Source organism: Saccopteryx leptura, chromosome 7 (genome assembly GCF_036850995.1).
Source record: "Saccopteryx leptura isolate mSacLep1 chromosome 7, mSacLep1_pri_phased_curated, whole genome shotgun sequence".
In the NCBI taxonomy this organism is placed as follows: domain Eukaryota; kingdom Metazoa; phylum Chordata; class Mammalia; order Chiroptera; family Emballonuridae; genus Saccopteryx; species Saccopteryx leptura.
The window spans coordinates 106,436,460-106,450,256 of record NC_089509.1 but is presented as its reverse complement, the minus strand read 5'-3'; the positions used below and the strand labels follow the sequence as shown (position 1 = coordinate 106,450,256).

The 13,797-nt window shown below is 40.3% G+C and overlaps 1 protein-coding gene across 2 annotated transcripts in view; it reads left to right on the top strand.

The window, feature by feature from the left end:
• Positions 1–13,797, top strand: part of PAX3 (paired box 3) — a 100,096-nt gene that overhangs the window by 74,996 nt on the left and 11,303 nt on the right. For both annotated transcript variants that reach the window (XM_066345170.1, XM_066345169.1), the window contains exons 6-7: positions 2,782–2,947; positions 3,810–4,024. In XM_066345170.1, the coding sequence (XP_066201267.1) occupies positions 2,782–2,947; positions 3,810–4,024 (381 nt within the window). The remainder of the gene's footprint in view (positions 1–2,781; positions 2,948–3,809; positions 4,025–13,797) is intronic.

Here is a 13,797-nt window from a genome sequence, read left to right as displayed (position 1 = left end):
CATTTAAAGGTATTTGTAGAAAATGATGATGTATCTTATTATTTGGGGAAAGATTTTTTTAAAGACTTTATTTATTCAATTTTTAGAGAGGAGAGAGAGAGAGAAAGAGAAAGAGAGAGAGACAGAAGGGAGGAGGAGCAGAAAGCATCAACTCCCATATGTTCCTTGACCAGGCAAGCCCAGGGTTTTGAACCAGTGACCTCAGTGTTCCAGGTCGACGCTTTATCCACTGTGCCACCAAAGGTCAGGCCAGTTTTCTTTTTTAAATAGGTTATGGATGCCTGACCTGTGGTGGTGCAGTGGATAAAGCATCGACCTGGAATGCTGAGGTCACCGGTTCAAGACCCTGAGATTACCCAGTCAAGGCACATATGGGAGTTGATGCTTCCTGCGTCTCCCCTCTTCTCTCTCTCTCTCTCTCTCTCTCTCTCTCTCTCTATCTCTATGTACTCTTTCTCTCCTCTCTAAAATGAATAAATAAAGTCTTAAAAAAATAAATAGGTTATGGAAGAGTTAAAATGAACTTAAACTAAAAGTAAATTGATGGAGTGATCAAGCATAACTATCCACTGGATAAATCAGACTTGGCTTACTTATCTAAAGGTTACAGAAGGAAGTTGTCACAGAGATAATGGCAACATGCTCTGATAACAATGGACGTGCAGGCTTCTGAGCTTTTCATGCACTATCTCACCAGTACGACTGAGAAGAGCATGTCTGAATGATTGTGGTCGCATCCGAACTTCTGGAAATTCAACTCTTCTCCCAGCCTGGTACATAAAGCCAGATCCACCGTGGGTAGGGTGGTCTAGCCGGCTGTGAGGGCCACTTCACCTGAGCCAGGTGGCAGTGTTAATCTCCAAGTTTTACACTATAAAGTAAGATCACAGTGTGTGGTACGGTAGAATACACTCAGGCATGAATACGGCCCTCATTCCTTACCCCCAGCCTCCTCAGGCTAACACAGCTCTTCCAAACACTTCTCTGGAAACGGGTTTCTTACCCTGGTGCCTCTGGGAGTCACAGCGCCAGACTCCAATATCTGCACTGAGAGAACACAATGGATGCAGACCCCAAATAGAGCTCTGTTTGTGGGTTCTATTATCCCAGGTGGCGGTCTAGTAAGTTAAGGAAAACTCTAATTCATTTCTGTATCAACATGGGAAAACATTGACTAGCCTTTTTGTTGTTGTTGTTGCTGTTGGAGACTTAAGGAGCATTAAATGTTAGCATTTTGAGGATGTTCAAACAGCTCTCCTTAATGGTATCTAGCGACATGCCCAGAGAAGTCTAACCTGTGTTTCAGAGCTCGGGGGTAGAGCAAAAGTTTAAGCCGATGCCTTGGCAAAATATTTGTTAAATTGGGCTTTCTTGCTCCAGGAAGGAGGAACCCCACTCTTCACTCTTTTGAAAAGTTTTACAGCTTAAAAAATTACAGACAAGTTGTACAATTGCTAACTTCAATGTATAAGGAAATCAAGTCTCGTCTTTTGTTAGACATGCTGTCACCTGTTTAGTCGCCACCATGTGGAGTCACCTCCTGTGGAAACCATGCCCGAGCTTTAAAATGAGTGGAAACTCTGTCTCCGCTCTTGACTTTTCCTGAACCTCTGCATTTTGCAAACACAGAGCTTCTCACTCCAGTGAGCAGTTACTTTGGTACCTTGATGATGCCGAGTTCTGTGAGGACGGCACTGTAAGCTAGTGGAGTGCGGGGGTCCTGTCTTTCCGTACCATCTCATTCTCCCCCCCCCCCCCGACCCCGGGTACAATGCTTGCTCCATGTTAAGTTTTCAATGAACTTTAGATCCAGGAATTGGCAGATTGCTAGTTGGTAGAAATCCTTTCTCATTTGGGGGGCAACATCTCATGTGCACTCTGGAAAAATCATTCTAGGTTCTATATTTGAAGAGCTGAGCAAGGTCATGGGGCCCCTCAAACACCTTAGAGTATAATTTCTCAATATTTTAGGTGTTCAGGTACATTCCTTGCCCCTAGTGTTGTCATTTCTTGCTAGCTGTTCATACAAAGTACTTGGGCATTAAATTCCTTGTCGGCTAAAATTTTACTATCTTATGCCTAGTTTTTCTGAACGTACCTGGTTAGCCTAGTGCCTGGCACAGAGTATATAGGTGCTTAGCGCTGTTGTGGAAAGACATAATAAACTAATTATTTAAGTGATCCCCTCAGATGACATGCTCCCACTTCCTGAAATACCTCTTTAGCATTTATTTCTCCTGAGATCAGTACACTGTCTCACACTTGGAAAGGGATGGTAAAATGGCTCCATTTATCCTCTTGGTCAATGTATATAATTGTCCAGGAACTATGCCCATAATGACCATAGAAATACAGAGACAGACTGATAAGCATATAAAATACAAGGGTTAGTACAACAGGCAAGTCCAGATTAGGGCATACGGTATGTTGTGTGCGGACCGGAGGCTCATGAGTCCTCCTCAGAAAGTATGGAGGTGGGAGGGCGTTGGTGTGCCAGTGGGCAGTTTCTGTGGTTCCCACTCCTGCCTAGCCATCCCTGCCCACGGTCATCACTGGGCTCGTGGGGGCTCTGCAAGACCGCAGAGGCCCTTGAAATCCCTCTGTGACCCCTGGCATTTCCTTTCCTCTTCCCCCTGACAATGCAACACCAACGGTGGAGAGCTCTCACTTCTATTTGCCCTGTCAGTAAGAAGCCTTTAATCTGTGTCAGCATGAAAAATTCATTAAGAATGTACTATTATTTCATCAGTGAAATCCTCAAATTTTAAATTAAATCCATAGGTCTGGTTTAGCAACCGCCGTGCAAGATGGAGGAAGCAAGCTGGGGCCAATCAACTGATGGCTTTCAACCATCTCATTCCGGGGGGATTCCCTCCCACTGCCATGCCCACCTTGCCAACATACCAGCTGTCGGAGACCTCGTACCAGCCCACCGCTATTCCACAAGGTAGGAGAAAAGGCTTCACAGTGTTCAGATGGAACCCCTGATAGCGTTCCCCGCTGCTGATTTTAAGGAAGCCATCATGACATTGTTTCTGCTTGTCTGTTAATGACACGACATCAGGTTGTCCTGAATGTACCAGTCAACATTTCAGGAACATGTTTGTTCTGGGGCATATCTGTATATCTTGAGAAAGATTGTGTTGTAATATAATCCTGTTTCAGTATTTGACAACAAGACAAAGAAACGAAAATATGGTTTCTAAAAAATTGCATATATTCTAACAACATATGCAATTTGCTTTTCTTGCATTAAAATTTTACCTTTTCGTTTGTACTGTAGTGTGCAGTTTACTAAAGTTGTGTGATGGGTGCTAAGTGCAGGAGTAATGGAGGGAAGGTGAACTTTGATAAAGCCACGGTTTGTTGGCACAAAGAGGTGAATGGGATAACTAGGACAAAATTATTTTAGATTATGAAAGATAGCATTCTAGGCTTTCAAAACTATACTATTGTGCTAATCCTTAGGTGCTTTGAAAATACATTTGCTAAAGAAATTTGAGACTTGCAACTCTTACCTGGGTTCATTCATATGTTAATTAATAACATTCACTACCCAAACAGGTTTGTTAGCATTGTTAATGTGATTTCTGAATTCCTACTCTGGGAGAGTTTGTCATGAGACTATATAAGTATGTAACTTGCATACATGCGTGGAGATACCCTCGTGTTAAGAAATGCAGTTGGAAACGAACATCTGGTCTGACCAGTAGATCCTCCCGATGGCTTGGTGACGGGGAACTTTTGCATTGACCTTTCTGTACTGGTCTACAAAGGAACTTGATGGCCGACCGTCTTCTTCATTGCAGCCGTGTCAGATCCCAGCAGCACGGTGCACAGACCTCAGCCGCTTCCCCCGAGCACTGTACACCAAAGCACTCTTCCTTCGAACCCGGACAGCAGCTCCGCCTACTGCCTCCCCAGCACCAGGCACGGATTTTCCAGCTATACAGACAGCTTTGTGCCTCCGTCCGGGCCCTCCAACGCCATGAACCCCGCCATTGGCAATGGCCTTTCACCTCAGGTCAGTCCCGTGTTTCCAGACAGATGATTTGCTGTATACCAGAACCAAATAGTCAATTCCCCGAGGCGGTGGTATAATGAATTGCCAAATTTAAACCATAATGTATTCTTTATACAAGCCACATGATTTCAGTTTCCTAGTTTCCTCTCTTTAGCCTTCCTACAGGCTGCATCCAAAGTTGCAGCTTAGACTTTAAAAATTCGTATAATGTCATCATGAAGCTTCTATGTTTATACCTAGTTGTCAAGGTGTTTTGTCAGCCGGTCTTTGGGTAAGAAACTCACACGCATTTAAAAAATAATGGTATTTGGTCAGCTGTGAGGGTTGTGATCAAAAGCAACGAATAAAGCACCAGATTTTATAAAATGATTGAGAGGAAGCAAGCAAGTTGTGTGGGGAGAGACCCAGCTTGATGACCAGAGAACTCTGGGATGAATGAGTCATAAACGCAAAAATCAGGAGAATTGCTGCTCTTTGGGAATATAGAGATATTTGAATGTTGTAATTGTTTTTCTAATTTGCATTGGACTATGAGCTTTTCTTGAGAGAGCATATTAATAAATTGCCTTGATAATTGCATGTCAGAGGGTTGGTTAAATTTCCTACATGTGGCATCTGTCTGAGGTTGACATTATTAGCAATTGTTTAAATACAGATCACTTGATTTTATTAGAGAGCTCTTGGCCCAGGTGGCGAGAAGAGCCGCCCGCTAAATTTGGAGGAATGTCACAAAGGGGTGGCAATCTATAATTGCAATCGAGAATCTCTTCTGGGCTGAGAGTGAGAGTTTTAACAGCTTTATCTTTCTTTAGCCCCCTTTTTCCTCCCAGTGGTTAGAAAAACAGAGAGAAGCTCAGAATGACACAAATGAAAAGTGAAAAGACAATTATAGTCAATTACACACTAATCACTGACTATCACCGCTGCCTAAGCACCAAGAGGGCATTCTAATAGGCAGAAAATGAGATTTTAATGGCACAAAGGGTGGCCAAAATAACGACTCATATATCTTTGCCTTCTTCGTTTTCTTCAACTTGTGGTTTGCATCTTGGGAGTGGAGTTCCTGGGCTCTGCACAACAGTGATAACTGAGCAGCTACAAAGTTCAAAGCCGTTGCAGTTGAAAAGAATGAATAGTAAAGGCAATGAAATAAACATTTCTGCCTAAAGGCAAAAGTTCATAAATCCTTTTTTGTAACAGTAAATGTAATTAAGTTTCATAGATTCCTATAGCACATTCTGGGATTTAAAAAAAAAAAAAAAAAAGGAGGTGGTTTTAAACCTCAGCCGAAAATAACAAAATGAAAACAATGAACATGCTTCCTACAGGACTTTTGTGCATTTGATTTCCAAGTGCTGGCGTTTGTGAATGTGATTTTGCATGAAAATCGTGAGCTTGTACGGATAGATACATCTTTAAAACGCCCAGATTTATAGCATAGAAACGTCTTCCACAGTTTAGAAGTAACCTCAGAAGTAGTTATCCCTGTTGTTTTTTTAACATAAGTGGTTTTGGGCCATGGAAAAGCTTTTGATGAACATGCTTTGGTTGAAAGTTTTAATAAAAGTAAACTTCAAGCCTAACCGCTTCTGTAAGATGAGACCCAAAGGATTCCCTCAGCATTTCTCAGGGTTCAATCATAGTAAATGTGAATGACACAAATCTGTATTCTATAAGTGAAATGGCTGGGTTTTTTTTTTTTTATAAGTGTCTCACCGTGTATGTTCTAATAAGTACATTTTATTGTATTATATACATGTTACAAAAGTGGGATTATTAGCACTTGATCTGGAAACTGTTAATCCTTGATTTTCAAGAAGCCTGGCTGTGCGTCCAGTGTTGGCGGTAGGGTGGGAATCATGCCAGTATCAGGCAATGGAAAATTCCACAGGCAACTTTTCCTGCATTTCTTTACTATGTTTGTACATATTATGTTCATTTTTTCCTTAAGACATTGCAAATATCCAGGATATTTTGCATTGCTATCGTACATTTCTGGCTCAAACCACCGGCAAGAATCCATGTTGTCCTCGTTCTGGTAGCATCCCCAAAGAGTTAGAAAAGAAACAAACCACACGAAGCTTCTCATTTCCTCACACAAAAGTGAAGGATGAAAGACAGTGAGTGAATCAGTAAGTATTTTTTTGCCAAACATCACTACAAAATGAGAGAGTAGAACACTTGGGAATTAGAACTCAGATTTCTATAGCTTTTGGGATTCATCACTTTTTGGGAATGCTTCTATTCAAGCAAGAGGTGGGGGTACCTTACTTTTGATTGTCTGGCTTTGCTGGAAAATAGTATGAAGAAAATTTGAAGAAAAGAGCCCACATCAAACAGCCTGCTTTACCTATAAACTTACATAGAGAAAAGGTGGTGACTCTAGTGTAACTGCTGGTTTTATAGAACAGCTTATTGTTATGTGGAACCATGTAATATTAAAATGAAACTAACCCTATAATTCCCATTTCTCCTTTTCCTACCACAATTTCACTTCCTCTGCCTCTGTCTGGACGTCTGAAACGCAGACACATCAACTGAGCCTCAGAGACATGTGTTCTGACAGTAAAGGAATTGGGATCGGAACCAAGGAGTCTTGGCTTCTGGTCTAGATCATGTCCATTTTAGTCACTTCACAGTTGGATGCAGAGGAAATAGGTTTCATGAAAAATAGAGGCTGAGGCTTGAGTCATATTTTAAAATTATTCTGTAGAAACTAGTTTTCTAAACAGTTTGGGCTTCTGGGTAATGGACACTTTTGTGCTAATACATTCTTTTACTTTTTTTTTTTTTTGCTTTATACACTTTTCCCATTAATATTTTAACTTCTACTAATAATCTGTATGCATATTGTTGAATATGGAAATATTTTTTAAAGTGTCTTTAGAATAGAAAAATAATTATTCTGGGCAACCACTGTTAATATTTTTTGCCTATTTTGGATCTTATGACTTTTTAAAAAATATACCAGAGATGGTATAACTTTGCATCTTGTCTTTTCTCTATCTTTACATTTCATCACAGACCTTCCTCCATCTATTAATTTAAATTGAGTCAAAACTAAAGTTAAGTTATTATGATCAACATTGTAAATCTCTTCAGTGGAGGCTATCTGATATGTGAAAAGTATTTTTGCATTTTATTTGACATTTTTCCCAATTGAAACTGATAGATTATTTGCCATTATTTTTTTTAAAAAATTGTTAATATTTTTAAATTTTTTTATTAAGTGAGAATCAGGGAAACAGACAGACTCCCCTCATGAGCCCCAACCAGAATCCACCCGGCAACCCCCGTCTGGGGCTGATGTTCTGCCCGTCTGGGGCCGCTGCTCTGTTGCTCTGCAACCAATCTATTTTAGAACCTAAGGCAAGGCCATGAGCCATCCTCAGCACCGGGGTCCAACATGCTTGAACCATTCCAGCCATGGCTGGGGAAGGGGACCAGAGGAGGGGAGGAGAAGCAGATGATCACTTCTCCTGTGTGCCTGTGCCCTGACTGGGAATCGAACCTGGGGCTTCTATACGCCGGGCCGATGCTCGATTGCTGAATCAACCGGTCAGGGCCGATTATTTGCCATTCAAACTCGAAATTCATGAGTTAGAACGTGTGCAGACTTGTACAATGGGCTTTCCAGGTTTTGGTCTAGGAATTAAGAGACACCATGACTGACACATCATTTCTCTCTGTGTTTGGACTGTATGGCCTTTCTATGGGGATTCCTAACACAGCTGCCCCCTCAGCAAAGATTCTTTTAAAGCTTGAAATCAAAGTCATTAGCCGAATTACGTTTGTTAGATGCCCTCAGTCCTTCTCTCGGGGAAGGTCTCGGCTTTGAGAGAGAGGGGTTCGTGAAGCAGGGACTCAAGAAGGTCACACCTGTTCGGCTGCTGAGACTGGAGCTGCAATGGACTGACATGACCGTATGACATTATAGATCTCGGAATCCTGGCAAAAATTCTTGGAAACTTTGTTCCTATCTTTGCTCAAGTTCTGAAAGGGAATCAGTAGCTATCTCTAAGGAACAGTCCCACTTAACTTAAGAAAAAACTGAGGCCAATGCACACAATTATGGAAGCGACAGGAGAGTTCTTGCTGGATCTGAGAGCCAAACCTCTCTCTCTTCCAGTTGTTACTGATTCTTCTATACACAGAAACTAGGCACTTCACTTGCTGAGAATGCCCAATATCCTGGAAAGTTCTCCATGGGCTCTGGCACTGATACGCAACCTGGATTTCCTGTAGGCATGGCTGAAAACCTTCAGAATTGGAGGGTTTGGCCTCCCCTCCCCTCAAAGACTGGAAATGTCAGGGAATTTGAGGCAAGAGAGAGTCTCGGTGATGGGTGAGGAAGACGGTAGGCTAATGGCTTCAACGTTTTCTCCTGTCTCTGAATTGTGTTCCGTTTGAACTACATAACCCTTTTAGGAGATGGGGTTTCTACAATGAATGACAAAAACACCCTATGAGAAGAAAACCATTCAGCTCTAGAGAGCAATGCCCCCGACCCCCCTGGCAGTAGCTGCCTGTTTTGGAAAGGTAACGTCCTCTTGGTGTGAGACGAGAGAGAATGAACACAGGGAGCTCAGATAGAATGTCACCAGCACCTTCTTCCTTGTGCAGGAGAAAAGAAGGAAAGTTGACTTGGACTGCGGAATGCCAAGGAAATATTACCAAACTCTCAAGACATGAGACTGATTTACATGTTCTTCTAATTAATGTTCTTTGGGAGAGACACAACTCTCAGACTCCCCTACCCCCAAATACATGCAGCCAAACCCAACATGCAAGCCCTATTACATGAACAACGTTTTATCATTTCACGCCCCACACCCACACCACTTCCACAAACTCCACAGTTTTCGGTGACAGCTTCTAATGATTTCTTGAGTGACATACTGTATCAGCGGGTTACATGGTTTTTAGGAAGTATTTTTTAAATTGTTATGTAGATTATAAAAAATGGGCCAACTTGGCTGCGTTTAGGGTTCATCAACCATCGCAAATGATTCTTCAAATGTTTTGGGTTTGGTAAAACCTAAAACACATTTTTACCAAGCACTTTTCCTCCTTAATTTTTCAAACTGTGTATTTTAGGGAAAATTTGATCCATATGGTTTTGATTCATTTACTCATATCATTGACATTTTTTTTTTCTTACGGAGCCATTTGATATCCAAGAAGATTTCTGAGCCTTTCTTTAGTTCATTTTAAACCTTTCCCTCCTTAGAAAGCGGAAGTCCTCTTTGCAGCCTCGGCGGCTATAAATTTTGAGGACTCTCTCAATCCAGCAATACTTAAGAATACATTTGCTATAAAGCTGGATTATTATGAACACATTTTATGTTTAGAGCAGATGGGCAGGTTTTTGTTTCTGGTTTAGGAGTGAAACAAATGACAAAATAAGAAAATAGGCTTCCATTACCAAAAAAAAAAAAAAGTTTTGTTTTAGAGAATGTTTAACTGTTATTAATAAATCCCCATGGTAAGAACTATGCTCGGAAGCCTCATTTCAAAGTTAGTCCAGGTCTTGGGTAAGATGTAATTGAATAACCAGTACACCTGTCCTATTTCATGGGTAATCTACTGAGGAAAGAAAGAAAGAAAAAACAGCTCGTAAAGATTTGTGTACCAAGCTTGAACATGCTCTAATGTTTGCTCACCACGCAGCAACTCAAGAACAAAGAGTAGGTCTGCAGACCTCATCAAGTTTATCGACCATTCATCTGTGAAGTCTGGTTGAACCATCACAGCTTTGTCGGGATGAGGCACACAGTCTTGGAAATGAACTCAAGAAAGAGCCGAGAGATCTTTATATATATTAACGTTAATGGCAGAAGACGCCAGGCTCGTCTTTTGTTCTTATTCACATTTCACAAAAGAAAACCTTTAACTCAACCACCCCTCCAGTTGCTTTTAAAGAATAATATTGAAATCGAGATTATTAGTGTGTAATGTATGTAAATTGCATATTTGGTGTCAGCTACGCTGATTAGGCAGCCTCTCCATTTCATGCATATATGTATTAGACTGTTGTGGTTCCATCTCCAATTAGATTTCAATTGCGCAGCACAGTTTCTTTTGACAAACATTTGTTAATCCTGAAACTTATTAGGGAGAAGCATTTAAGTGTTAATATGTGTACACAAAACTCGAGACTGCTTTTGATTTTGCTTGTCTTTTTTTTGGACCGCAGTGTTCGCAATTATCTCAAATACTTTAGCTGCAGGCAAGATGGTGGTTCTTTGTTCATGGAAGGTGTAAGGGCTCGCAATGTGTCAGCTTGTTAGGTGGAAGGGGCATAGTCACTAAGAGTGGATGTGATGGATACTTTTTGGTTTCATATCGAGAGACAATCTTTTTTCACTGTGGCCTGGTCATTCCTTGACCTTCTCTTGTGTTGTTGGAACACGTAAGAACAGTAAGATTTTCCCTGGTAGCAAAGCCAGCTTCTGGACATTTTGAGACATGCATCCAGAAGCCACCAGATACCAGGTCAAGGGCTTTGTCCATTTCACACACAAGTCACAGGTCTTGTGCCTTCAACCTACTTTTATCCCTGTACAGAACCCGACAAGTAGGTGGCCTGCCACCAGCCATTTTCCATTAGAGCCACTTCCTTTTCTTTACACTTTCCGGAAATTCATCTGTGGAAGTAAAAAAAGTGATTTTTAATTTAATTTAAAAAAATTATTTTAGAGAAAAGGAGAGAGAGAGAAAGAGAGAGAGAGAGAGAAATATCTGTCATTCTATTTATTTATGCATTCATTGGCTGACTCTTGGATGTGCCCTGACCAGGAATCTAACCCACAACCTTGGCTTATCAGTACGACTCTGTACCCAGCTGAGCTAACTGGCCAGGGCTTAAAAAGAAGTGATCTTGATTAAAGGGATTGGAGAGGTGTCCAACAAAGCTTGAATAGAGAGACATTCTGTCCAACAATGGGAAGCCTTTCCAAAGTTTCAGTCTTTCTGTTTCATTTCTAAAGTAGTTCATGAGCTCAAAAATCAGGGCTGCCGATGCTCGTCATGTTCATGAAGGCTCAGGGATGTTTATGACCATAAACGGGCTCATTTCAGCGACACCGAAATAACCATTGGCCATTTGTGCGTTTCCATTCTGCCATGTTAGGTTTTTAAGATGTTCTCTCTGCGGTACAAACATGGCTGTTAATCCATTTGTTGAACCGATGCAGACTGTAATTGACTTGGTGCCATTGGTTTTTCCCCAAAGGCTGTGGTTGCTACCCTTTCGGCATGTGAGGAGAGCCCTGGTTTATGTCAGCTCCAGCCACAGGCTTTTGAGTTAGTTACAGAGTGGAAGAACTGTGAGAGAAGCAACGACTTGGCCAAATTCTCCCTTTTAGAGAGAAGGAGGGAGCAGCAGCAGCTGAAATGAGTCACAAGAAAACCTTTCTTGCTGACTTAATAAAAATTTTTTTTGATGTCTGCTGAATTGCTTTAAATAGAAATTCCGTCATCTACTTTCCCCTGTACGTTAGACAAATCAAAAGCAACAACCCTATCGTTTTTAGGTCCACTTGAATTCCTTTAGCCATTGAGGAGAAAAAAAAATTGAGTGTAATTGCTCGGTCTATAGCTAAACTACTAGAATAAAAGTTTTTCTTTGTACTCGATCACACACGGTAAAGCTGTGCTGGATTCTAGTGGTCTGAATCAACCCTTTATATGGGGTTGGAATGCTATGTAAAGCTTTTAATTTATTACTGCATTTGCAAGACGGCGATATCTACAGAAATCTGAATGCTTGCATATTTATTCCATTAGGGGCTGAATGTGTACTTTGTACTGCAGATGCAGAAGACTGGCTTCAGTCATTAGTTGTGTACTATTTTTGTTGTTGTTTTTCCCCCGGTAAAGAATCTCTCTGTGCAAAATAGTCTGGGTTTCATCAGAGGCGTATATTTTACAATGTACGGAATAATATTTAAAAATTACTCTTGACATTTTACTAGAGTTCAGCAAAACTAGAATTTCAAAGATAAGTGTGTGATTGCCATTGTCCCTGCTGATCAATGGGAAAGACAAATTGGGAGACCCTTGGCGATTGTGCTCTAACTGGTAGATATCAAGATGTAGACATCAAGTGTATAATCACAGGGTAGCATTGCTACCTTGAAGGGACTATTTCTTAGCTGTGAGGTGACAGTGCAGCTAGTCCTCAACACTGAACTAACAAAGGAGGTAGACATTATTTAAAGAAATCATTATCTTTTTTTTTCCTGAAAAAATACTATCTCATTTTATGCAGGTTGCATTAAAAAGTTGAATTAAATATCCATTTCCCCCTTTGACTGTGAGTTTCTAGAGGAATGATAGCAGGTTATTATCATCTCTGAATACCCAGAAATCAACATCTCATAATAAAGGCTTATTCCCCAAAGTGGGCTCCTTGCACAGTGGTTTTGGGGAAAAACAATTCTGAATCAACAGTTTGATAGATGTTACAAATTATATCCCTTCATCTTTCAGTGTCAGTATACACTGGCTTACTAAAGGCTCTGAACAGGCTTGCAGAATGGAAACGTGTTTGTGTAAGTCGGATTTTCTAACTTAACTTTGGAACCCTTTTGTTGAGTATCAAACTAGAAGTTTTGAGGAACATATTCTTGGAATTGCTGAATGAAAGGGCACAGAGGTGGAGACTCAACTCATGACACATTTATTTCTAAAATGGTTCCCTTGATTTTTTTCACAAGTGAATGCATCTTTCTATGAAATATCTGATATTAGAGTCTGCTTCAACACACTGTCATCCCTCTGTATAATAACTTAGCAAGGAAAGAGTAATTTTAAAGAAGAAGCTATAAACTTTTTAATAGTGTTTATTTAGATAAGGCAGACAAGGAAGTAAAGGAAAGAAAGAGAATTCCTGTGTAGTGGATTGAATTTTTTGCAGTGTGGGTGTAACTCATCCATCTGAACAAGGAGTCCCAAGGTCAAAGGCACTAGATACGAATACTAACAGACCCTTACTAGCTGTGTGTATTCAGACAAGTTGCTTAAACTATCTTAGCTTCTCTTTCATCTTCTTGTTAGTCTTGGAAGATACTACAAAAAAGAATTGTCTTATAGAGTGATGCTAAGAAATACAGTAACTAGAAAGTTTAAATGCTTTTCAATAAAGTAATAATATTATTTCATTTTTTTTTTACTTAAAAATATATGAACCTGTGGCAAAAAATATATACTTTTGTCTGTCCCTGACAAAGAGCAAACGTGGAAACTGAGTAATAGCAAAGAAAGACAGTTTCTTGGTGTATTTCTGAAGTATTTTCAGGTACTATTCCACTGAGACATATCAAAGAACTAAGGACTTATATTGGTATGCATTCAAAATGCAATCATTATAATATGTCTGTGATATGATAGTCCCCAAAATATGATGTATAGAAATTGGTTTTGTCTGAGTAAGTCAGATCACAATAACATGAGACTCCACTACAGTGAAAACAAGAGTCAACAGTTCTTTCATTCCATGAGGCGGAGTGTGGAGAGGAGAGAGTTTTATCCCATTGTTTTCCTATTTTTACTCTTGTTTTCATTTATTGAAATACAATATCATTTATATTGAATGCATTTTAAAAAATACACAGTCCACCTTTTATAATATCAGATACTGGATAAACTGGAAGCATGCTACTTACTTATCTCAATGGCAGGAGACTCAGATGACTTTCTCACCAGCAGAGGTTAAAAGGAGCTAAAACAATAGGTACGGTAGAAAGGTTTTAGTAGGTAAGGGGCACTCT